This window comes from Acipenser ruthenus, unplaced genomic scaffold (genome assembly GCF_902713425.1).
Source record: "Acipenser ruthenus unplaced genomic scaffold, fAciRut3.2 maternal haplotype, whole genome shotgun sequence".
Lineage (NCBI taxonomy): Eukaryota > Metazoa > Chordata > Actinopteri > Acipenseriformes > Acipenseridae > Acipenser > Acipenser ruthenus.
This window is the reverse complement of record NW_026708709.1, coordinates 11754-38607: the sequence shown is the minus strand read 5'-3', so window position 1 is coordinate 38607 and position 26854 is coordinate 11754. Positions and strand designations below refer to the sequence as shown.

The 26854-nt window shown below is 48.5% G+C and overlaps 1 protein-coding gene across 1 annotated transcript; it reads right to left on the bottom strand.

Annotated features, from left to right (window-relative positions):
* Positions 1-4: 4 nt before the first annotated feature.
* rinl (Ras and Rab interactor-like) lies at positions 5-25812 on the bottom strand (the record flags this gene model as incomplete). Its single annotated transcript, XM_059021578.1, has 11 exons — positions 25344-25812; positions 23806-23868; positions 19167-19338; positions 12591-12732; positions 6876-6948; positions 6386-6474; positions 6062-6201; positions 5032-5245; positions 4422-4804; positions 3283-3574; positions 5-259 (listed from the first exon to the last, which is right to left on the bottom strand). Coding segments are annotated over exons 2-11 (1786 nt in total), but the record flags the coding sequence as incomplete, so codon positions are not given.
* Positions 25813-26854: the final 1042 nt, after the last annotated feature.

Genomic DNA, 26854 nt, shown 5'->3' with positions numbered 1-26854 from the left:
AGCTTCACTTGCTTCCCCGGGGAGTAGGCATCATGCATGGCCTGGAACAGGAGGCGGATCTTCTCCATGGCGACGGAATCCGGCAGGGCCGCCAAGGCCACGCCCAACTCGGCCGGACCCTGCCCCCTCATGGTCAGCTGGTTGTCCAGCAGGGCGGCCAGTGTTCCGTCACGAGTCCGAAACTGGTGGAGCTGGGAATAGAGCTGGGAGCGCAGCGGCTTCAGAACCAGCTTGTGGAGACAGGACTCCAGTACCGAGTCTGAGAGAGAGGAGAGGGGGAGAGAGGAGGGGAGAGGGAGAGAGAGGAGGGGAGGGGAGAGGAGAGGAGAGGGGGAGAGAGGAGGGGAGAGGAGAGAGAGGGAGAGAGGAGAGGAGAGGGGGGAGAGAGGAGGGGAGAGAGAGGAGGGGAGGGGAGAGGGGAGAGGAGAGGAGTATCAATCAGTTATTGTAATCTACATTCATTAACTAACAGGGTCTTCAGAACCAGCTTGTGGAGACAGGACTCCAGCACCGAGTCTGAGAGAGAGAAGAGGGGGAGAGAGGAAGGGAGAGAAGAGAGAGGGAGGGGGGAGAGAGGAGAGGGAGAGGAGAGAAGACAGAGGGGAGAGGAGAGGAAGAGAGCAATGCAAACCCTGCTCCGCACAGCAATGCAAACCCTGCTCCGCACAGCAATGCAAACCCTGCTCTACACAGCAATGCAAACCCTGCTCCGCACAGCAATGCAAACCCTGCTCCGCACAGCAATGCAAACCCTGCTCTACACAGCAATACAAACCCTGCTCCGCACAGCAATGCAAACCCTGCTCTACACAGCAATGCAAACCCTGCTCTGCACAGCAATGCAAACCCTGCTCTACACAGCAATGCAAACCCTGCTCTGCACAGCAATGCAAACCCTGCTCTACACAGCAATGCAAACCTGCTCCACACAGCAATGCAACCCTGCTCTACACAGCAATGCAAACCCTGCTCTGGACAGCAATACAAACCCTGCTCTACACAGCAATGCAAACCCTGCTCCACACAGCAATGCAAACCCTGCTCTACACAGCAATGCAAACCCTGCTACGCACAGCAATGCAAACCCTGCTCTACACAGCAATGCAACCCTGCTCTGCACAGCAATGCAAACCCTGCTCTACACAGCAATGCAAACCCTGCTCTGCACAGCAATACAAACCCTGCTCCACACAGCAATGCAAACCCTGCTCTGCACAGCAATGCAAACCCTGCTCCACACAGCAATGCAAACCCTGCTCCGCACAGCAATGCAAACCCTGCTCTACACAGCAATGCAAACCCTGCTCCACACAGCAATACAAACCCTGCTCTGGACAGCAATACAAACCCTGCACTGCACAGCAATACAAACCCTGCTCCACACAGCAATGCAAATCCTGCTCTGGACAGCAATACAAACCCTGCTCCACACAGCAATGCAAACCCTGCACCACACAGCAATACAAACCTGCTCTACACAGCAATGCAAACCCTGCTCCACACAGCAATGCAAACCCTGCTCTGCACAGCAATGCAAACCCTGCTCCACACAGCAATGCAAAGCCTGCTCCACACAGCAATGCAAACCCTGCTCTACACAGCAATGCAAACCCTGCTCTACACAGCAATGCAAACCCTGCTCCACACAGCAATACAAACCCTGCTCTGGACAGCAATACAAACCCTGCTCTGCACAGCAATACAAACCCTGCTCCACACAGCAATGCAAACCCTGCTCTGGACAGCAATACAAACCCTGCTCTGCACAGCAATGCAAACCCTGCTCTGGACAGCAATACAAACCCTGCTCTACACAGCAATACAAACCCTGCACCACACAGCAATACAAACCTGCTCTACACAGCAATGCAAACCCTGCTCCACACAGCAATGCAAACCCTGCTCTACACAGCAATGCAAACCCTGCTCTACACAGCAATGCAAACCCTGCTCCGCACAGCAATGCAAACCCTGCTCTGCACAGCAATGCAAACCCTGCTCTACACAGCAATGCAAACCCTGCTCCACACAGCAATGCAAACCCTGCTCTACACAGCAATGCAAACCCTGCTCCGCACAGCAATGCAAACCCTGCTCTGCACAGCAATGCAAACCCTGCTCTGCACAGCAATGCAAACCCTGCTCTGGACAGCAATACAAACCCTGCTCCACACAGCAATGCAAACCCTGCTCCACACAGCAATACAAACCCTGCTCCACACAGCAATGCAAACCCTGCTCTGCACAGCAATACAAACCCTGCTCTGCACAGCAATACAAACCCTGCTCTACACAGCAATGCAAACCCTGCTCTGCACAGCAATGCAAACCCTGCTCTGCACAGCAATACAAACCCTGCTCTACACAGCAATGCAAACCCTGCTCTGCACAGCAATGCAAACCCTGCTCCACACAGCAATGCAAACCCTGCTCTGCACAGCAATACAAACCCTGCTCTACACAGCAATGCAAACCCTGCTCTGCACAGCAATGCAAACCCTGCTCCACACAGCAATGCAAACCCTGCTCTGCACAGCAATGCAAACCCTGCTCTGCACAGCAATACAAACCCTGCTCTGCACAGCAATACAAACCCTGCTCCACACAGCAATGCAAACCCTGCTCTGCACAGCAATACAAACCCTGCTCTACACAGCAATGCAAACCCTGCTCTACACAGCAATGCAAACCCTGCTCCGCACAGCAATGCAAACCCTGCTCCACACAGCAATGCAAACCCTGCTCCACACAGCAATGCAAACCCTGCTCCGCACAGCAATACAAACCCTGCTCTGCACAACAATGCAAACCCTGCTCTACACAGCAATGCAAACCCTGCTCTACACAGCAATGCAAACCCTGCTCTACACAGCAATGCAAACCCTGCTCCACACAGCAATGCAAACCCTGCTCTGCACAGCAATACAAACCCTGCTCTGCACAGCAATACAAACCCTGCTCTGCACAGCAATGCAAACCCTGCTCTACACAGCAATGCAAACCCTGCTCCACACAGCAATACAAACCCTGCTCCACACAGCAATGCAAACCCTGCTCTGCTCTGAGCTCTGCCTCTCGAGAAAGAACCGCATGCGAACCACATAAGCACTTCCTGTTCTGAGGTGCTGTGACATCACTGCACTTCCTGTTCCACAGAACAAAACGAACTTCAAACAGACCGCAGAGAGAGAACGAGAGAGAAAGAGAAAGAAACAGAGAGAGAAAGAAAGAGAAAGGGGGGAGAGACACCAGGGGGGGGGGGGGGGTCTCTCTATGACTCACCGAGGTGCTCCTCCCCTGTCTCGTTGGCCAGGCTGTCCAGCAGGGTCTGCAGCTCGGACCCCTGTCTCAGGCAGCTCTTCAGATCGGAGAGGGCCTGTCGGACCTCGCTGAGCAGCTCCGTGCTGCTGTCGTGGGGGGTGAGTGTTGGGGGGCGCTTCAGGAACGAGCGCAGACGCCCCCCGAATTCAGAGCCCCCCCTCTGAGAGAGCTCAGCCACCCGGCTCCACACCCGCCGCTCAGCGCTGAGGAGCCCCCCCAGGGCATTGCCCACGGCAGAGAGGCGGTGCCGCACCTGGAACAGGGGGCAGTGCATTCATTAACACACAGGCCTGTGGGGGCTGTTCCAGGAATGTGTTCATTAGTATTGAGATACTAACACACTGAGACACTCACTCACACGCACACACAGCCACGCACACACACCCTCACTCACTCACACACTCACTCACACACTCACACACACCCTCATTCACACACTCACACCCTCATTCACACATCCACACACACCCCCACTCACACACACACACCCTCACTCACACACACACACACCCTCACTCACACACACACACCCTCACTCACACACACACACCCTCACTCACACACTCACACCCCCACTCACACACACACACACCCTCACTCACACACACCCTCACTCACACTCACTCACATATCCACACACACCCTCACTCACACACACACAGCCACACACACACAGCCACGCACACCCTCACTCACTCACACACAGCCACACACACAGCCACACACACACAGCAACACACACACTCACTCACACACTCACTCACACAGCCACGCAACCCTCACTCACACACACACAGCCACACACACACTCACACCCTCACTCACTCACACACACACTCACACCCTCACTCACACTCACAGTCACAGTCACTTGCATTCATACACACTCGCACACACACTCAGACACACCCTCCTCTCTCTCTCTCTCCCCCCTCAATCTCCCCCTCCCCTCTCCCCCCTCCCCCCTCCTCAATCTCCCCCTCCTCTCTCTCCCCCCTCTCACTTCCCCGTCTCTCTCTCCCCCTCTCACTCCCCTCCTCTCTCTTTCTCTCTCCCCCCTCCTCTCTCCCCCCTCTCCCCCCCCCCTCCCTCTCTCGTACCTTGTCGGTGAGTGCCAGCGAGTGTCTCTTCGTGGCTTGGCGGGGGGAGGCGGAGGGTGCGGGTGTGTGTGCGCGGGGGAGGGTGTGTGCGCGTGTGTCCCCCTCCTGCGCGTCCTCTTCCTCCACGCTGCTCAGAGACAGCGAGTCGAGCTCACAGGCAGGGGGCAGCAGAGAGAAGGGGGAGAGGGAGCCCTCGATCCAGGAGACCCTGTGAGGAGACTGGGGGGTGGGGCTGCTCTCCCCCCCTCCCCCTCCTTCTTCTTTTCCTTCTAAGGACTGTCTCATTTCCTCATTCCAGCTCCACGCTGCGCGAGGCGTGGATTTCCGTCTCAGGGTGACAGGTGGGGAGTGGGAGGGGGAGAGAGGGTCTTCGAAAGAGAGGGCTGACAGAGAGAGAGGGAGAGGGGAGGGGGGAGAGGGAGAGACAGAGGACTGTTATACTAACAGCTGCACACATTTTATTGATCAATCTGCAGTTCACTATTAACAGATTACACACAAGCAGGGATAATAAGACAAAATAATACGCGTGATACAAAACTAATAACAATAAAATAATTCAACACATGACATGAAATTTCAATGTAACTTAACCAGCTCTCTCTCTCACCTCTGGGGGCCGCCTCCCCCCCGCTCTCGCTGTCCAATGAGCTCGGCTCCCTGGCTCTAAGGCCCCTCCCTCCCCAGGTCCGGGCGTTGGTGACACGCCTGTCTCGGCCGCGGTTGGCCAGCGGGGGGGAAGGGGGGTGTGTCAGCCAGGCGTCTCCATGCTCCCTCAGGAACAGAGGGTTAATAAAGCACAACGCGCCGCTGGCGGAGGTCACCTGCAGACAGCCAATCAGAGCCTCCGTTACAACACAAGAGGAGGCTGCCCGGCCAATCAGAGCCTCCGTTACAACACAAGAGGAGGCCGCTCGGCCAATCAGAGCCTCCGTTACAACACAAGAGGAGGCCGCTCGGCCAATCAGAGCCTCCGTTACAACACAAGAGGAGGCCGCTCGGCCAATCAGAGTCTCTGTTACAACACAAGAGGAGGCCGCTCGGCCAATCAGAGCCTCCGTTACAACACAAGAGGAGGCCGCTCGGCCAATCAGAGCCTCCGTTACAACACAAGAGGAGGCCGCTCGGCCAATCAGAGCCTCCGTTACAACACAAGAGGAGGCCGCTCGGCCAATCAGAGCCTCCGTTACAACACAAGAGGAGGCCGCTCGGCCAATCAGAGCTCGCCTGGTTCCGAGCAGCTCTGATCTCAGAACTTCGGATCCCAGTGATTCAGCATGGATAGTGTGGCTAGGCAGGGATGAGAATAAGACTCCTGTTGCACAGCAGAGTCACCCAGTCCAGGTTTTACTACCAGCTTGATCAGCCCCAGTGTGTCTAGCTAACAAGCTCAGGTGTGTCTTATTATTAAACTCACAGTGAAACCAGGAATGGATCAAACTGCTGTGCAACAGGAGTCTGATTTCCATCCCCGCTAGGTAACCCTTGGCAACCCATTCCACACCCTCCCCTCTCTCTCTCTGTGTGAAGAGGTGCCTGCTGTCTCTCCTCTTCATCTCCACGCTGTGTCCTCTGGTCCTGGTTTCTGTTTTTTTAAGCAACAGCTGCTTCAGAGGGTAATGAAGGGGCAGTTAACTCACCTGAATGGAGCACATTGTCAATCCAGTGCTGGGGGAGGCCAGTGGGGCGGGAGTGGGGGGGCTGATCAGCATCGGGGGGGTCTCCATACTCGGGGAGGGGGAGGGGGAGGGGGAGGGGAGGTGGTCATGCAGCCAGAATTCTGTAGAGGAGGAGGGGAGAGAGAGAGAGAGAGAGAGAGAGAGAGAGAGAGAGAGAGAGAGAGGGGGGGGGGAGGAGTTAATAGTGGGGTTAGTTTCTGTTTCATTTTCTAAACTTTTTTGTATCAAACCAGTTTGATCACTTCTCCACACTGGGAGTGTTGGATTACAATCACAAGGACTCACTGGTTCCCAGTTTGGATGCCCTCCTTAACTGGTCTGCGGATAATTGGAGGAGACTGGGAGGGAGGAGCAAACAGCACGGCAAGATGTCTCTGAGGAGGAGAGAACGAGAGAGAGAGGAGAGGAGGAGGGAGGAAAGAGGAGAGAAGAGAGGAGAGAAGAGAGAAGAGAGAAGAGAAGAGAGGAGAGAAGAGAGGAGAAGAGAGGAGAGAACAGAGGAGAGAGGAGAGAGGAAAGGAGGGAGAAGAGAGTACATAGGAGAGAGGAGCAGAGGAGGGAGGAGAAAGGACAGAAGAGAGGAGAGAAGAGAGAGGAGAGGAGGAGGGAGGAGAGAGGAGAGAAGAGAGGAGAGAGAGGAGAAAAGAAAAATGTGAAACAAAATTAAATCAGCAAGATTTTGTCATAAAAAAAGAAGTTTACAGTTTGATTTTTTTCTCAAAACAACACCAATGCGTAACTCCCAGTATCTCCCAGTATCCCCAGTGCCTCTCACCTGCTGACAGTGTAGAATCCCAGTAGCTGGGGCAGATCAGTGAATCCGAGCTGTGAGTCCTGCAGGTGAAAGACTGGAACGAGAGAAAAGAGAAGTGACTGAAACACACAATCATCCTCTCCCTCCCCCTCCCCCCTCTCACAGCTATATTTGCACTGCAAAGGTGCTTTCTCCATGGTTATACAAAGCATTTACCACGGTTTACCTCTCTGTGCTTTACAATGCTTCCCTATGCTTTACCAGACCTCTCTGTGCTTTACAATGCTTCCCTATGCTTTACCAGACCTCTCTGTGCTTTACAATGCTTCCCTATGCTTTACCAGACCTCTCTGTGCTTTACAATGCTTCCCTATGCTTTACCAGACCTCTCTGTGCTTTACAATGCTTGCCTATGCTTTACCATACCTCTCTGTTCTTTACAATGCTTCCCTATGCTTTACCAGACCTCTATGTGCTTTACAATGCTTCCCTATGCTTTACCAGACCTCTCTGTGCTTTACAATGCTTCCCTATACTTTACCACACCTCTCTGTGCTTTACAATGCTTCCCTATGCTTTACCAGACCTCTCTGTGCTTTACAATGCTTCCCTATGCTTTACCACACCTCTCTGTGATTTATTTTTTCCCTCAGGTGTAATGGGCTGGTGATCCTGAGTGGTGATGCGTGGTTTATTATAATCATTGTTTGTGTGTGTGTCGAAGCTCCAGGTATTTCAATGCCCAGAGAAACTCTTATTTCAGTTCAGTGCTGACTCCCAGCTCTCTCTGTGAGCCGACTTGCCCCTGTCCTTCTGCCCTGCACTGTCACTGCAGGGAGACGTCAATGCTGAACCCTTCTGTATTGCAAACTTCACCACTGATAGCTGTATTGCAAAGGTTAAGGTAATGATTAACCAGGCCACGCTGTGTCGTAATTGCAGCCGACATCATAAACAATCTGTTGAATTTTCTGTGCCGCGCTGTTCCCTTCTCTCTCCAGCGTGGCGGTTTGGAGAGGAACACCCAGTTCAGCAAGCCAGCTTCTTCATTTAAAAACGTGACGCTGGGGTTCAAAGAAGGGGGGCATTGCTGCGTAACGTACTGGCCGTAACGTTCGGCTGTTTGACTTGCAGAGTTCATGACTCCAGTCGTCAGCACAGAGTTATCTGAGTAAAGGAAAGTACCTGAGCTGTTTCAATAGGCACTGCACTGCACTGTGTATCTACAGTGGGCAGCTAGGCATTGTAAAGGTACAGTACTGAGTTTCAATAGGATGCTGTGCTGTGCTGTGCTGTGTGTGTCTGTGCTGTGTGTTGCTGTGCTGCGCTGTGTTGTGTGTTGCTGTGCTGTGTTGTGTGTTGCTGTGCTGTGCTGTGTGTTGCTGTGTGTTGCTGTGCTGTGTGTTGCTCCGCTGTGCTGTGTGTTGCTGTGCTGTGTTGTGTGTTGCTCCGCTGTGCTGTGTGTTGCTGTGCTGTGTTGTGTGTTGCTGTGCTGTGTTGTGTGGCGCTGTGCTGTGTGTTGCTGCGCTGTGCTGTGTGTTGCTGTGCTGTGCTGTGCTGTGCTGTGTGTTGCTGTGCTGTGTTGTGTGGCGCTGTGCTGTGTGCTGCTGTGCTGTGCCGTGTCTGTGCTGTGCTGTGTGTTGCTGTGCTGTGCTGTGTGTTGCTGTGCTGTGTTGTGTGTTGCTCCGCTGTGCTGTGTGTTGCTGTGCTGTGTTGTGTGTTGCTGTGCTGTGTTGTGTGGCGCTGTGCTGTGTGTTGCTGCGCTGTGCTGTGTGTTGCTGTGCTGTGCTGTGCTGTGCTGTGTGTTGCTGTGCTGTGTTGTGTGGCGCTGTGCTGTGTGCTGCTGTGCTGTGCCGTGTCTGTGCTGTGCTGTGTGTTGCTGTGCTGTGCTGTGTGTTGCTGTGCTGTGTTGTGTGTTGCTCTGCTGTGCTGTGTGTTGCTCCGCTGTGTTGTGTGTTGCTGTGCTGTGTTGTGTGTTGCTGTGCTGTGTTGTGTGTTGCTCCGCTGTGCTGTGTGTTGCTGTGCTGTGTTGTGTGTTGCTGTGCTGTGTTGTGTGTTGCTGTGCTGCACTGTGCTGTGTGTTGCTGTGCTGTGTTGTGTGGCGCTGTGCTGTGTGCTGCTGTGCTGTGTTGTGTGTTGCTGTGCTGTGCTGTGTGTTGCTGTGCTGCGCTGTGCTGTGTGTTGCTGTGCTGTGTTGTGTGGCGCTGTGTTGTGTGTTGCTCCGCTGTGCTGTGTGTGTCTGTGCTGTGCTGTGTGTTGCTGTGCTGTGTTGTGTGTTGCTCTGCTGTGCTGTGTGTTGCTCCGCTGTGTTGTGTGTTGCTGTGCTGTGTTGTGTGTTGCTGTGCTGTGTTGTGTGGCGCTGTGCTGTGTGCTGCTGTGCTGTGTTGTGTGTTGCTGTGCTGTGTTGTGTGTTGCTGTGCTGTGCTGTGTGTTGCTCCGCTGTGCTGTGTGTTGCTCCGCTGTGCTGTGTGTTGCTGTGTTGTGTGTTGCTGTGCTGTGCTGTGTGTTGCTGTGCTGTGCTGTGTGTTGCTCCGCTGTGTTGTGTGTTGCTCCGCTGTGCTGTGTGTTGCTGTGTTGTGTGTTGCTGTGCTGTGCTGTGTGTTGCTGTGCTGTGCTGTGTGTTGCTGTGCTGTGTTGTGTGTTACTGTGCTGTGTGTTGCTGTGCTGTGTTGTGTGTTGCTCCGCTGTGCTGTGTGTTGCTGTGTTGTGTGTTGCTGTGCTGTGCTGTGTGTTGCTGTGCTGTGCTGTGTGTTGCTGTGCTGTGTTGTGTGTTGCTGTGCTGTGTGTTGCTGTGCTGTGTTGTGTGTTGCTCCGCTGTGCTGTGTGTTGCTGTGCTGTGTTGTGTGTTGCTGTGCTGTGTTGTGTGTTGCTGTGCTGTGTGTTGCTGTGCTGTGTGTTGCTGTGCTGTGTTGTGTGTTGCTCCGCTGTGTTGTGTGTTGCTGTGCTGTGTTGTGTGTTGCTGTGCTGTGTGTTGCTGTGCTGTGTGTTGCTGTGCTGTGTTGTGTGTTGCTCCGCTGTGCTGTGTGTTGCTGTGCTGTGTTGTGTGTTGCTGTGCTGTGTTGTGTGTTGCTGTGCTGTGTTGTGTGTTGCTGTGCTGTGTTGTGTGTTGCTCCGCTGTGCTGTGTGTTGCTGTGTTGTGTGTTGCTCCGCTGTGCTGTGTGTTGCTGTGCTGTGTTGTGTGTTGCTCCGCTGTGCTGTGTGTTGCTGTGCTGTGTTGTGTGGCGCTGTGCTGTGTGCTGCTGTGCTGTGCCGTGTCTGTGCTGTGCTATGTGTGTCTGTGCTGTGCTGTGTGTTGCTGTGCTGTGCTGTGTGTTGCTCCGCTGTGTTGTGTGTTGCTGTGCTGCACTGTGCTGTGTGTTGCTGTGCTGTGTTGTGTGGCGCTGTGCTGTGTGCTGCTGTGCTGTGTTGTGTGTTGCTGTGCTGTGTTGTGTGTTGCTCTGCTGTGCTGTGTGTTGCTCCGCTGTGTTGTGTGTTGCTGTGCTGTGTTGTGTGTTGCTGTGCTGTGTTGTGTGGCGCTGTGCTGTGTTGTGTGTTGCTGTGCTGTGTTGTGTGTTGCTGTGCTGTGCTGTGTGTTGCTCCGCTGTGCTGTGTGTTGCTCCGCTGTGCTGTGTGTTGCTGTGTTGTGTGTTGCTGTGCTGTGCTGTGTGTTGCTGTGCTGTGCTGTGTGTTGCTGTGCTGTGTTGTGTGTTGCTGTGCTGTGTGTTGCTGTGCTGTGTTGTGTGTTGCTCCGCTGTGCTGTGTGTTGCTGTGTTGTGTGTTGCTGTGCTGTGCTGTGTGTTGCTGTGCTGTGCTGTGTGTTGCTGTGCTGTGCTGTGTGTTGCTGTGCTGTGTTGTGTGTTGCTGTGCTGTGTGTTGCTGTGCTGTGTTGTGTGTTGCTCCGCTGTGCTGTGTGTTGCTGTGTTGTGTGTTGCTGTGCTGTGTTGTGTGTTGCTGTGCTGTGCTGTGTGTTGCTGTGCTGTGTTGTGTGTTGCTGTGCTGTGTTGTGTGTTGCTGTGCTGTGTTGTGTGTTGCTGTGCTGTGCTGTGTGTTGCTGTGCTGTGTTGAGTGTTGCTCCGCTGTGCTGTGTGTTGCTGTGTTGTGTGTTGCTGTGCTGTGCTGTGTGTTGCTGTGCTGTGTTGAGTGTTGCTCCGCTGTGCTGTGTGTTGCTGTGTTGTGTGTTGCTGTGCTGTGCTGTGTGTTGCTGTGCTGTGCTGTGTGTTGCTGTGCTGTGTTGTGTGTTGCTCCGCTGTGCTGTGTGTTGCTGTGCTGTGTTGTGTGTTGCTGTGCTGTGTTGTGTGTTGCTGTGCTGTGTTGTGTGTTGCTGTGCTGTGTTGAGTGTTGCTCCGCTGTGCTGTGTGTTGCTGTGCTGTGTGTTGCTGTGCTGTGCTGTGTGTTGCTGTGCTGTGTTGTGTGTTGCTCCGCTGTGCTGTGTGTTGCTGTGTTGTGTGTTGCTGTGCTGTGTTGTGTGTTGCTGTGCTGTGCTGTGTGTTGCTGTGCTGTGTTGTGTGTTGCTCCGCTGTGCTGTGTGTTGCTGTGCTGTGTTATGTGTTGCTGTGCTGTGTTGTGTGTTGCTGTGCTGTGTTGTGTGTTGCTGTGCTGTGCTGTGTGTTGCTGTGCTGTGTTGAGTGTTGCTCCGCTGTGCTGTGTGTTGCTGTGTTGTGTGTTGCTGTGCTGTGCTGTGTGTTGCTGTGCTGTGTTGAGTGTTGCTCCGCTGTGCTGTGTGTTGCTGTGTTGTGTGTTGCTGTGCTGTGCTGTGTGTTGCTGTGCTGTGCTGTGTGTTGCTGTGCTGTGTTGTGTGTTGCTCCGCTGTGCTGTGTGTTGCTGTGCTGTGTTGTGTGTTGCTGTGCTGTGTTGTGTGTTGCTGTGCTGTGTTGTGTGTTGCTGTGCTGTGTTGAGTGTTGCTCCGCTGTGCTGTGTGTTGCTGTGCTGTGTGTTGCTGTGCTGTGCTGTGTGTTGCTGTGCTGTGTTGTGTGTTGCTGCGCTGTGCTGTGTGTTGCTGTGCTGTGTTGTGTGTTGCTGCGCTGTGTTGTGTGTTGCTGCGCTGTGCTGTGTGTTGCTGTGCTGTGTTGTGTGTTGCTGCGCTGTGTTGTGTGTTGCTGTGCTGTGTTGTGTGTTGCTCCGCTGTGTTGTGTGTTGCTGCGCTGTGCTGTGTGTTGCTCCGCTGTGTTGTGTGTTGCTGTGCTGTGCTGTGTGTTGCTGTGCTGTGTTGTGTGTTGCTGCGCTGTGTTGTGTGTTGCTGTGCTGTGTTGTGTGTTGCTCCGCTGTGTTGTGTGTTGCTGTGCTGTGTTGTGTGTTGCTGTGCTGTGTTGTGTGTTGCTGTGCTGTGTTGTGTGTTGCTGTGCTGTGCTGTGTGTTGCTGTTCTGTGTTGTGTGTTGCTGTGCTGTGCTGTGTGTTGCTGTGCTGTGTTGTGTGTTGCTGTGCTGTGTTGTGTGTTGCTGTGCTGTGTTGTGTGTTGCTCCGCTGTGTTGTGTGTTGCTCCGCTGTGCTGTGTGTTGCTGTGCTGTGTTGTGTGTTGCTGTGCTGTGTTGTGTGTTGCTGTGCTGTGTTGTGTGTTGCTGTGCTGTGCTGTGTGTTGCTGTGCTGTGTTGTGTGTTGCTGTGCTGTGTTGTGTGTTGCTCCGCTGTGCTGTGTGTTGCTGTGCTGTGTTGTGTGTTGCTCCACTGTGCTGTGTGTTGCTGTGCTGTGTTGTGTGTTGCTGTGCTGTGTTGTGTGTTGCTGTGCTGTGCGTTGCTGTGCTGTGTTTGTGGGTTCGGTACCTGAGGTGTTCTGATGCAGGATGGGGAATTCTCTAATTCCTGGACCGTCTGTTCCTTCACTGGCAGAGACACACAGCACAGAACCAGAACCGGAACCAGAACCAGGCCCGGAACCACAGGAGTCTCTCAGCACCAGAAACCCCTGCGGAGAAACAACAGGAAGAGAAGTGAATGAAGGAGAAGAAGAAGAGGACTTCAGGGGGAAAGGAAAATATGATAATAAAACAATAAACAAACATTTCTTAACACAGTCCTCACCCCATAGGGTTAATATACACGGGGGAGGCAGGGGGCGCGGGGGGCACGTCCCCCTCACTTATACAAGCATGGGGAAACACCCCCCTCACACTGCAGGAGTACTAAAACTCTGATTTCACGATAATGTATTGGTATAATAAGAAGTGAATGGGAAGAAAACTGGGATGGGATCCGGGATCGCTGGATCCGGATCATGAGATGGTCTTTTATCATGAGGATCTAGATCAGGCTCCACTGATCCGCAATGCTGATCCGATCCTGGAGCTGCACTTACCTGTGAACAGGACCGCGTTTGAAGTTTGAAACTCGTTTTCTGGAGCTCCGTGTTATTTACATTATCGCTGAGACGCTGCGGCTTGAGGTTCAAGCTACACCTGCATCTTTGAATTGGATGGAAGCCGGGTTTTTTTAAAAAAAAACACCCTTTTCTTATATGAACACGGTGCTAGAATAATTTTAATAGCTGTATTTCAATTGCGGGGAAACCCTCAACATTTCAAGAAATGTATTTCAAGGGCAATGGTCATGAAATCTGCATTATGCCACACTCGCTCTGCAGCTCAACGCTTCCTAAAGGGACGAGATCGTGGACCCAGGCTCCGATCGGAGAGGAGCTTCAAGACTAAAAGCCATGGCTTCAAAACTCCATGACAGAAGCCATCGAATTATATCAATTAGCCTCACTCGTGCCTATGCTTTACCATACCTCTCTGTGCTTTACAATGCTTCCCTATGCTTTACCATACCTCTCTGTGCTTTACAATGCTTCCCTATGCTTTACCAGACCTCTCTGTGCTTTACAATGCTTCCCTATGCTTTACCATACCTCTCTGTGCTTTACAATGCTTCCCTATGCTTTACCAGACCTCTCTGTGCTTTACAATGCTTCCCTATGCTTTACCATACCTCTCTGTGCTTTACAATGCTTCCCTATGCTTTACCACACCTCTCTGTGCTTTACAATGCTTCCCTATGCTTTACCAGACCTCTCTGTGCTTTACAATGCTTCCCTATGCTTTACCAGACCTCTCTGTGCTTTACAATGCTTGCCTATGCTTTACCAGACCTCTCTGTGCTTTACAATGCTTCCCTATGCTTTACCATACCTCTCTGTGCTTTACAATGCTTCCCTATGCTTTACCACACCTCTCTGTGCTTTACAATGTTTCCCTATGCTTTACCACACCTCTCTGTGCTTTACAATGTTTCCCTATGCTTTACCAGACCTCTCTGTGCTTTACAATGTTTCCCTATGCTTTACCAGACCTCTCTGTGCTTTACAATGCTTCCCTATGCTTTACCACACCTCTCTGTGCTTTACAATGTTTCCCTATGCTTTACCACACCTCTCTGTGCTTTACAATGTTTCCCTATGCTTTACCAGACCTCTCTGTGCTTTACAATGTTTCCCTATGCTTTACCAGACCTCTCTGTGCTTTACAATGCTTCCCTATGCTTTACCATACCTCTCTGTGCTTTACAATGCTTCCCTATGCTTTACCAGACCTCTCTGTGCTTTACAATGCTTCCCTATGCTTTACCAGACCTCTCTGTGCTTTACAATGCTTCCCTATGCTTTACCACACCTCTCTGTGCTTTACAATGTTTCCCTATGCTTTACCAGACCTCTCTGTGCTTTACAATGTTTCCCTATGCTTTACCAGACCTCTCTGTGCTTTACAATGCTTCCCTATGCTTTACCATACCTCTCTGTGCTTTACAATGCTTCCCTATGCTTTACCAGACCTCTCTGTGCTTTACAATGCTTCCCTATGCTTTACCACACCTCTCTGTGCTTTACATTGCTTCCCTATGCTTTACCAGACCTCTCTGTGCTTTACAATGCTTCCCTATGCTTTACCAGACCTCTCTGTGCTTTACAATGCTTCCCTATGCTTTACCAGACCTCTCTGTGCTTTACAATGCTTCCCTATGCTTTACCGTACCTCTCTGTGCTTTACAATGCTTCCCTATGCTTTACCAGACCTCTCTGTGCTTTACAATGCTTCCCTATGCTTTACCATGCTTTCAATCAGATCAAACGATCAGTTAATGTTGGACTGTTGTTTTAAAAGACATAAATTCAGTGAGATGGCGATAGAGTGGATTCACACCAGCTGTAAAACACGCTTCACCCAAGAGTGCTGGGTGAGCTACAGTGAGCTGTGCGGCTGTGGTCTCGTGCGACGACACAAACGATACACACTTCTATACACACAGATACGTCTTGCCCCGTGCAGACAGGAAAAGCAGTTCAAATTCAGAAGCTCTTTTCTCAGCATGTTTCCTTCACTCTTAAATTAGCTCATTTTTTAAAAGCTGACAAAAAATGTCCCCATCAGCACCTCTGTGTTCTTCTGTAAGTGTTTTACAAAGTGCCTGTCTCTTAAAATACACACAGCGAACTGTGATAAAGCACAGTGAAAGCACTGCAGAGCACAGAGAGGTCTGGTAAAGCATAGGGAAGCATTGTAAAGCACAGAGAGGTCTGGTAAAGCACAGGGAAACATTGTAAAGCACAGAGAGGTCTGGTAAAGCATAGGGAAGCATTGTAAAGCACAGAGAGGTCTGGTAAAGCATAGGGAAGCATTGTAAAGCACAGAGAGGTCTGGTAAAGCAAGAATATCGTGGGAAAGAGGAGTGTTGAAAACGGTATTAACCCCTGAAGGTACACAAGGAATTGAGCGCTTGTTCAGTTTCTCCTTAAAATAGATCGGAGAGCGACTCGAGTATCACAAGGAGGAAACTGACAATTTGGACGACCGGATCCAACCTGTCAGTAACGTTTGAAACCCTGTTTCGTGCATCTCGTTACCAAAGAAAAAAGAAAGTTACCGTCGTTTCTATCAGCAGGACGCACACACCCGTACTCGTACCTCAAAGGGTGGAAAGCGTGTACCTTCTCTGAGCAGTGTTGCCAGCCCAATCCCCCCCGCCCAAAAAAACAAAAAAACAAAACTCTAGATGAATGCAAGAATACCTTTAGAATTGCCCCGAATACCTCGAGGGAAAAAAACAAATTGTACGAGGGGTGAGGTTCCTGTTCTAATTGTAAACTCAAGCAATCAAACTTTAAATGACCCCGATGTGAAGTCCTCTTGCAGCAGATTCCTGTTAGAGCCCCTTTGCCGACTGTAACAGTTTTCAGCAATTAACCAACGTATGCAGTTATCAGTAACGTCTACAGTGTAATATATTTAACTGGTTTACCTGATAATTGAATTAAATTGTAAAGCACATTTCTTTTTAAAAAGGCATGTTCCTTATTCTAGTTAAATTTAAATGTTCCTTAATCTGGGTACAGTAAAGGCATGAAACCATGAGGCACGCCGGAGATGCAATGACGGAATCTACAGCAGGGGCATTTCTATAGGAAACGTACGTCACTGTTTTAACGTTAACAGCATTATGCAATTATCATGCATGCAATTCAGTTGAGTGCACTGTACTTGTGTAATTCATAACCCTTCCAGTAATGTTATATTGGCACACTATGGCGACATTCTAAAAATCTGTAAATGTAGTTTTCTCTTTATTTTCCAGTTCACTCGCGTAAACACCGCTTTTACAACTGAACGAATTTCCTTTGGGGCAAGTGTCAGGCTCCCACCTGCGTCTCTCACGCATTCTGTGCAGCACAGACTCTATGTGGTGCTAGGGGGTGTAATGCCTGCTGCACAGGAAGTGGTCTTGCAGCGGGCGGTCAAAGCAAATCTAACGCCCGCACGGGTCCTAAAGAAACCGGCGCTCGCGGCTCACACCCGGCATGACGTCACAGCGCGTCCGCCATCTTAGTAAAGGAAGGATTCGCACATTATCAATAAATCTGAGGGAACAAAATGTTTTCAGACAGGAAAATGAAACCTTTAGAAAGTCCTCTAGAATTAAACATGTACCTTAAAAAAAAAAAAAAAAAAAAACTCTGCCAATTTCTTACCTCCAGTTTGCCCTGAGCAGAAACTTACAGCCTCTAGAAATGGATTTCCTTCCTCCTCTGCGCGTCGTTATTGAAATGTTTTGGGTTTAAAAAAAAAAAAAAAAAAAGACGTGTATTTTTTTTTCTTGTTCTAAATTATATTTTAATAGTTGAGTGTCCTCTCTCTCTCTCCGAGTGTCTGCTCAGGACGATAGCGCGATCGCTCTCCTCTCTCCCTCCTCCGCTGCGTGTCATTATTTAAATTTTTTTTTTTTTAAATAAAATACAAATAAAAAAAATGATGTGAATTTCCTTTTTGTTTTCCTGCTAACTGCACCTTCTCTGTTCCCAGTAAATAACCTCTTCCCCTTTTTACACAAACTCTGAAAGAGCTTCTGCTTTAAAATTCGCTGGTGCGTTTTGTAACATGATCACCACCTTGAATTCATTCCTTCTGTATAAAAGAATCAGTTTCCTTGTTGATTATACTGAGCATTTACCATGTGCTTTACAATGCTTCCCTATGCTTTACCATGCCTCTCCGTGCTTTACAATGCTTCCCTATGCTTTACCAGACCTCTCTGTGCTTTACAATGCTTCCCTATGCTTTACCAGACCTCTCTGTGCTTTACAATGCTTCCCTATGCTTTACCAGACCTCTCTGTGCTTTACAATGCTTCCCTATGCTTTACCAGACCTCTCTGTGCTTTACAATGCTTCCCTATGCTTTACCATACCTCTCTGTGCTTTACAATGCTTCCCTATGCTTTACCAGACCTCTCTGTGCTTTACAATGCTTCCATATGCTTTACCAGACCTCTCTGTGCTTTACAATGCTTCCCTATGCTTTACCAGACCTCTCTGTGCTTTACAATGCTTCCCTATGCTTTACCAGACCTCTCTGTGCTTTACAATGCTTGCCTATGCTTTACCATACCTCTCTGTGCTTTATAATGCTTCCCTATGCTTTACCAGACCTCTCTGTGCTTTACAATGCTTCCCTATGCTTTACCAGACCTCTCTGTGCTTTACAATGCTTCCCTATGCTTTACCATACCTCTCTGTGCTCTCACTGTGCTGTATCACACTGTGCTGTATTACACTGTGCTGTGTCACACTGTGCTGTATTACACTGTGCTGTATCACACGGTGCTGTATCACCCTGTGCTGTGTCACACTGTGCTGTATCACACTGTGCTGTGTCACACTGTGTTGTATTACACTGTGCTGTATCACACGGTGCTGTATCACCCTGTGCTGTGTCACACTGTGCTGTATCACACTGTGCTGTGTCACACTGTGCTGTATCACACTGTGCTGTGTCACACTGTGCTGTATTACACTGTGCTGTATCACACGGTGCTGTATCACCCTGTGCTGTGTCACACTGTGCTGTATCACACTGTGCTGTGTCACACTGTGTTGTATTACACTGTGCTGTGTCACACTGTGCTGTGTCACACTGTGCTGTATCACACTGCTGTGTCACACTGTGTTGTATTACACTGTGCTGTGTCACACTGTGCTGTATCACACTGTGCTGTGTCACACTGTGCTGTATCACACTGTGCTGTATCACACGGTGCTGTATCACCCTGTGCTGTGTCACACTGTGCTGTATCACACTGTGCTGTGTCACACTGTGCTGTATTACACTGTGCTGTATCACACGGTGCTGTATCACCCTGTGCTGTGTCACACTGTGCTGTATCACACTGTGCTGTGTCACACTGTGCTGTATTACACTGTGCTGTATCACACGGTGCTGTATCACCCTGTGCTGTGTCACACTGTGCTGTATCACACTGTGCTGTGTCACACTGTGTTGTATTACACTGTGCTGTGTCACACTGTGCTGTATCACACTGTGCTGTATCACACTGTGCTGTGTCACACTGTGCTGTATCACACTGTGCTGTGTCACACTGTGCTGTATCACACTGTGCTGTGTCACACTGTGTTGTATTACACTGTGCTGTGTCACACTGTGCTGTATCACACTGTGCTGTGTCACACTGTGCTGTATCACACTGTGCTGTGTCACACTGTGCTGTATTACACTGTGCTGTATCACACGGTGCTGTATCACCCTGTGCTGTGTCACACTGTGCTGTATCACACTGTGCTGTGTCACACTGTGCTGTATTACACTGTGCTGTATCACACGGTGCTGTATCACCCTGTGCTGTGTCACACTGTGCTGTATCACACTGTGCTGTGTCACACTGTGTTGTATTACACTGTGCTGTGTCACACTGTGCTGTATCACACTGTGCTGTATCACACTGTGCTGTGTCACACTGTGCTGTATCACACTATGCTGTGTCACACTGTGCTGTATCACACTGTGCTGTGCTGTTACTATGAGACATTGTTATAAGGGAATATAAACTGATTCTCACCCCAGGGGCCAATCTCCTTAGTTCCTCTCGGGCCCCCCTCGTCTCCTCCTCACTCTCAGGGGCCCAGGCCTCCTGTGTCAGTCTCAGTCTGTCCAGCAGAGAGAGGTGGGGGGCACCCTGCTGACTCTGAGCCCCTCCCCCACAGCTCCCATTGACTAAGCTGTCCGAAGGACTGGGAACACACATAGAAACCAGTTCAGAGACAGAGGTGGAACAATGGACAGGTTTGCACAACAGTGAAAAAAAATGTGTGTGTGTGTGTGTATCTATATATATATATTACATAGATGAAGGCTATATTTACAGGGCAGCAGTGTGGAGTAGCGGTCAGGGCTCTGGACTCTTGACCGGAGGGTCGTGGGTTCAATCCCAGGTGGGGGACACTGCTGCTGTACCCTTGAGCAAGGTACTTTACCTAGATTGCTCCAGTAAAAACCCAACTGTATAAATGGGGAATTGTATGTAAAAAATAATGTGATATCTTGTAACAATTGTAAGTCACCCTGGATAAGGGCGTCTGCTAAGAAATAAATAATAATAATTATTTGCATCCTGAGCCATTCGAAAAAAAAGGCTTAATACCACAGTAGTGACGTCAAAAAATGCTAATTCCTCTAGAGGAAAATATAGTTGAACTTTGACCCATTCGACTCCTTCATACCATCACTTTCAATTTCAATCACTCGTCAACACCCACAGTACAGAAATGTTCATTAATGATCAACAAACAAATGATGTAAAGCTGGTACATTCTTATCTCAGAGAAACTGGAGAGGAACTGGAAATTAAAACAAGGTAAAGGCAATCATCCAAATAAAGCTGAAGCACTAACTGATAACGACACAGAACGTCTGGACAGCACTGAAACACGACGTTTTAAAAAAACCAACTGTACTGCTGAACCTCGTCTTCTTTAATATCAGCATCTCAAGAGTATCCATGGATTATAAAAAATAATAGACGGGCCTCTTCAGTGAGTCACAGGAAAACAATTCCATCTCGGGGTTCTGTGATGTCATAAATTACAAGACCTGTAACTCACTGAAGCTCATCTATTATTATTCTCTCTCTCTCTCTCTCTCTCTCTCTCTCTCTCTCTATATATATATATATATATATATATATATATATATATATATATATATATATATATATACACAGTGCCTTGCAAAAGTATTCAGACCCCTGACCAATTCTCTCATATTACTGAATTACAAATGGTACATTGAAATTTCATTCTGTTTGATATTTTATTTTAAAACACTGAAACTCAAAATCAATTATTGTAAGGTGACATTGGTTTTATGTTGGGAAATATTTTTAAGAAAAATAAAAAACTGAAATATCTTGCTTGCATAAGTATTCAACCCCCACACATTAATATCTGGTAGATCCACCTTTCGCTGCAATAACAGCTTTAAGTCTTTTGGGGTAAGTATGTACCAGCTTTGGACACAGTGTCGGAGTGATTTTGGCCCATTCTTCTTGGCAGATTTGCTCCAGGTTATTCAGGTTGGTTGGACGACGCTTGTGGACCGCAATTTTCAAATAGTGCCACAGATTCTCAATGGGATTGAGATCAGGGCTTTGACTGGGCCACTGTAGGACAGTCACCTTTTTGTTCTTGAGCCACTCCAATGTTGCTTTGGCCTTGTGCTTGGGATCATTGTCCTGCTGAAAGATGAATTTCCTCCCAAGCTTCAGTTTTTTAGCGGACTGAAGCAGGTTCTCTTGCAGTATTTCCCTGTATTTTGCTCCATCCATTCTTCCTTCAATTTTAACAAGATGCCCAGTCCCTGCTGATGAGAAGCATCCCCACAGCATGATGCTGCCACCACCATACTTCACTGTAGGTGTGTCTTGTGGCATGGGCAGTGTTAGGTTTGCGCCACACATAGCGCTTTGAGTTTTGGCCAAAAAGCTCTATCTTGGTCTCATCTGACCACAAAACCTTTTCCCACATCGCAACTGGGTCACTCTCATGCTTTCTGGCAAACTCCAGACGTGCTTTCAGATGGTACGTTTTGAGTAACGGCTTCATTCTTGCCACCCTCCCATACAGGCCAGTGTTATGCAGAGCTCTTGATATGGTTGACTGGTGCACCATTACTCCACTCCCAGCCTCTGAACTCTGTAGCTCCTTCAAAGTGATTGTTGGCCTCTCTGTGGCTTCTCTCACAAGTCTCCTTCTGGTTTGAGCGCTGAGTTTTGAGGGACGGTCTTTTCTTGGCAGTGCCTGGGTGGTGTGATGCAGCTTCCACTTCCTGATTTATTGATCCAACTGTGCTCACTGGGATATCCAAACACTTGGATATTATTTTGTACCCTTTCCCTAATCTATGCATTTGTATTACTTTATCTCTAACTTCTGTAGAATGCTCTTTGGTCTTCATTTTCCTTCAGATTCACAGCCTGACCAATGATCCTTCAACAGTGGGGTTTTTATACAGAAAATGTGACAGCAACTTTAATGGTTCACAGGTGGAGGCCAATGGTAAGGTAATTGTGTCCTCGTTAGGGCAATTTCTTTCATCGGTGTAAACTGGGAGCTTCCACAGCACAGGGGTTGAATACTTACGCAAGCAAGATATTTCAGTTTTTTATTTTTCTTAAAAATATTTCCAAACATAAAACCAATGTCACCTTACAATAACTGATTTTGAGTTTCAGTGTTTTAAAATAAAATATCAAACAGAACGAAATTTCAATGTACCATTTGTAATTCAGTAATATGAGAGAATTGGTCAGGGGTCTGAATACTTTTGCAAGGCACTGTATATATACAGTGCCTTGCGAAAGTATTCGGCCCCCTTGAACTTTGCGACCTTTTGCCACATTTCAGGCTTCAAACATAAAGATATGAAACTGTAATTTTTTGTGAAGAATCAACAACAAGTGGGACACAATCATGAAGTGGAACGAAATTTATTGGATATTTCAAACTTTTTTAACAAATAAAAAACTGAAAAATTGGGCGTGCAAAATTATTCAGCCCCCTTAAGTTAATACTTTGTAGCGCCACCTTTTGCTGCGATTGCAGCTGTAAGTCGCTTGGGGTATGTCTCTATCAGTTTTGCACATCGAGAGACTGAAATTTTTGCCCATTCCTCCTTGCAAAACAGCTCGAGCTCAGTGAGGTTGGATGGAGAGCATTTGTGAACAGCAGTTTTCAGTTCTTTCCACAGATTCTCGATTGGATTCAGGTCTGGACTTTGACTTGGCCATTCTAACACCTGGATATGTTTATTTGTGAACCATTCCATTGTAGATTTTGCTTTATGTTTTGGATCATTGTCTTGTTGGAAGACAAATCTCCGTCCCAGTCTCAGGTCTTTTGCAGACTCCATCAGGTTTTCTTCCAGAATGGTCCTGTATTTGGCTCCATGCATCTTCCCATCAATTTTAACCATCTTCCCTGTCCCTGCTGAAGAAAAGCAGGCCCAAACCATGATGCTGCCACCACCATGTTTGACAGTGGGGATGGTGTGTTCAGGGTGATGAGCTGTGTTGCTTTTACGCCAAACATAACGTTTTGCATTGTTGCCAAAAAGTTTGATTTTGGTTTCATCTGACCAGAGCACCTTCTTCCACATGTTTGGTGTGTCTCCCAGGTGGCTTGTGGCAAACTGTAAACGACACTTTTTATGGATATCTTTAAGAAATGGCTTTCTTCTTGCCACTCTTCCATAAAGGCCAGATTTGTGCAGTATACGACTGATTGTTGTCCTATGGACAGAGTCTCCCACCTCAGCTGTAGATCTCTGCAGTTCATCCAGAGTGATCATGGGCCTCTTGGCTGCATCTCTGATCAGTCTTCTCCTTGTATGACCTGAAAGTTTAGAGGGACGGCCAGGTCTTGGTAGATTTGCAGTGGTCTGATACTCCTTCCATTTCAATATTATCGCTTGCACAGTGCTCCTTGGGATGTTTAAAGCTTGGGAAATCTTTTTGTATCCAAATCCGCCTTTAAACTTCTCCACAACAGTATCTCGGACCTGCCTGGTGTGTTCCTTGTTCTTCATGATGCTCTCTGCGCTTTAAACGGACCTCTGAGACTATCACAGTGCAGGTGCATTTATACGGAGACTTGATTACACACAGGTGGATTCTATTTATCATCATTAGTCATTTAGGTCAACATTGGATCATTCAGAGATCCTCACTGAACTTCTGGAGAGAGTTTGCTGCACTGAAAGTAAAGGGGCTGAATAATTTTGCACGCCCAATTTTTCAGTTTTTTATTTGTTAAAAAAGTTTGAAATATCCAATAAATTTCGTTCCACTTCATGATTGTGTCCCACTTGTTGTTGATTCTTCACAAAAAATTACAGTTTCATATCTTTATGTTTGAAGCCTGAAATGTGGCAAAAGGTCGCAAAGTTCAAGGGGGCCGAATACTTTCGCAAGGCACTGTATATATATATATATATATATATATATATATATATATATATATATATATATATATATATATACAAAACTGTGTGTAATTCAATATGTTAACGTGACATTATTCAGCAGGTTTCACTCCACTTCATGAAGCAGAATTAGTTCATTCTACAGGGGGATGATAAACTTTTGACCATACCTGTACCCCTCTCTCCCCCTCCCCCCTCCCTCCCTCCCTCCCTCTCCTCACCTCTCGCTCCTCTCCAGTTCTCTCATCCTCCTGCAGAGATCAGCACAGCCATGCCAGCGAGCCCTGGGGGTGAGAGAGGGGGAGAGGGAGAGAGTGAGAGGGGTAGTGAGGGAGAGAGGGAGTGGGAGAGAGTGAGAGGGGTGAGAGAGAGTGGAGGTGAGCTTCTACACTCTCACTAAATAGAGGGACGCACTGAGCACACAGGAACTCCCAATCCAGTCCAGTATTGTATTAATGACTCTACACAGAAACAGGCCACGTTTATCAACGCACAGAGAGTGAAGAGCACAGTGGGGTCATGGTGCGCATCTCACACCCCCTTACACCCGGAATCAACTGTCTCCACACCGCTGTCAATTATAAAAACTCCACTGAGACAGGGAAGCAGTCAGCCCCACCCCCACCCCACCCCCACCCCACTCCCCCGAGTGACTTTTAATTTCCATGTTTCACATTCTCTCCAGTGTGACTCGTTGTAACCACTTGCCTTCCCCAAGGTTATATTAAAACCAAACCAAAGTAAACTAACCCTTATACAAGTTTCCCATAGTAAAAGCACAGCACAGTGTAATAAAGCACAGTGAAAGCATTGTAAAACACAGAGAGGTCTGGTAAAGCATAGGGAAGCATTGTAAAACACAGAGAGGTCTGGTAAAGCATAGGGAAGCATTGTAAAGCACAGAGAGGTCTGGTAAAGCATAGGGAAGCATTGTAAAGCACAGAGAGGTCTGGTAAAGCATAGGGAAGCATTGTAAAACACAGAGAGGTCTGGTAAAGCATAGGGAAGCATTGTAAAGAACAGAGAGGTATGGTAAAGCATAGGGAAGCATTGTAAAGCACAGAGAGGTCTGGTAAAGCATAGGCAAGCATTGTAAAGCACAGAGAGGTATGGTAAGGCATAGGGAAGCATTGTAAAGCACAGAGAGGTGTGGTAAAGCATAGGGAAGCATTGTAAAGCACAGAGAGGTCTGGTAAAGCATAGGGAAGCATTGTAAAGCACAGAGAGGTATGGTAAAGCATAGGGAAGCATTGTAAAGCACAGAGAGGTCTGGTAAAGCATAGGGAAGCATTGTAAAGCACAGAGAGGTATGGTAAAGCATAGGGAAGCATTGTAAAGCACAGAGAGGTATGGTAAAGCATAGGGAAGCATTGTAAAGCACAGAGAGGTCTGGTAAATCATAGGGAAGCATTGTAAAGCACAGAGAGGTGTGGTAAAGCATAGGGAAGCATTGTAAAGCACAGAGAGGTCTGGTAAAGCATAGGCAAGCATTGTAAAGCACAGAGAGGTCTGGTAAAGCATAGGGAAGCATTGTAAAGCACAGAGAGGTGTGGTAAAGCATAGGGAAGCATTGTAAAACACAGAGAGGTCTGGTAAAGCATAGGGAAGCATTGTAAAGCACAGAGAGGTATGGTAAAGCATAGGGAAGCATTGTAAAGCACAGAGAGGTCTGGTAAAGCATATTTAAAAAAGCTATAAACCACGGTAAGTGCACAGTATATAACCTTGGGAAAGCATGGAGGGGGGACTGCATGATTACCGTTTGAATGTCCCGCAGTGTTCTGTCTCTCCTGATGGCTGCTGCAGTGTCCTGTCGGGTGAGTCTCACAGCAGCGCGATCTCTCTGTGATATCACAGGACAGACTGACAGAGAGGAGGAGGGAGTGCGGCTCACCTCTCTCTCTCTCTCTCTTTTTACACGATCACGCTGTACTCCTTCTTAAAATGTCTTCTTTCTTTCTTTTCAAAATTGAACTTTAATAAATAAATTAAAATAAGTAAAATAATAGCACTTTTATTTCAGGGTTGGTCAGAGTTGAGCATCCTCTTTCGTGTCTCTCAGTCACTCTGTCTCTTTGTCTCTCTGTGTCTCTCTCCCCTCCCTCTCTTCCTCTCTCTCTTCTGTGGTTATTCTCACACCTCCTACAGCATGCAGTTAAGAGGCTGCTTGAAAACTCTGCACACTCAGAATATACAGCAGAGCACAGTGTAATACAGCACAGTGTCAGCATTGTAAAGCACAGAGAGGTCTGGTAAAGCATAGGGAAGCATTGTAAAGCACAGAGAGGTCTGGTAAAGCATAAGGAAGCATTGTAAAGCACAGAGAGGTCTGGTAAAGCATAGGGAAGCATTGTAAAGCACAGAGAGGTCTGGTAAAGCATAGGCAAGCATTGTAAAGCACAGAGAGGTCTGGTAAAGCATAGGGGAGCATTGTAAAGCACAGAGAGGTCTGGTAAACCATAAGGAAGCATTGTAAAGCACAGAGAGGTGTGGTAAAGCATAGGGAAGCATTGTAAAGCACAGAGAGGTCTGGTAAAGCATAGGCAAGCATTGTAAAGCACAGAGAGGTCTGGTAAAGCATAGGCAAGCATTGTAAAGCACAGAGAGGTCTGGTAAAGCATAGGGGAGCATTGTAAAGCACAGAGAGGTCTGGTAAAGCACAGGGATGCATTGTAAAGCACAGAGAGGTGTGGTAAAGCATAGGGAAGCATTGTAAAGCACAGAGAGGTCTGGTAAAGCAGGTAAACTCATGCAGTGTAAGCATGTGAAATGCATGGAGAGGAATCTGCAGCAGCACTGTGGAGAGGGTTAGGGGGTTTCTCTGTGGTTTGTTTGTTATCAGCAATCCCAGCCGTGTCGTTGGGTCGTTGCTTCACACTGCCAACCGGAATTACAAAACAAAGCCAGGTTTCAAAACACCAGAGCCAGCCATTCAATGAGAGACACGCTCACACACTGAGACTCATACAGAGACACACACACACTGAGACTCATACAGAGACACACTCACACACTGAGACTCATACAGAGACACACACATACTGAGACTCATACAGAGACAAGCACACACACACACACTGAGACTCATACAGAGAGACACACACACACACACTGAGGCTCATACAGAAACTGAGACACAGAGAGACACACACTGAGACTCACACAGAGACTGAGACACACATACACTGAGACTCACACAGAGACTGAGACACACACACACGGAGACATACACACTGAGACACACACACGCACGCACATGCACTGACACAC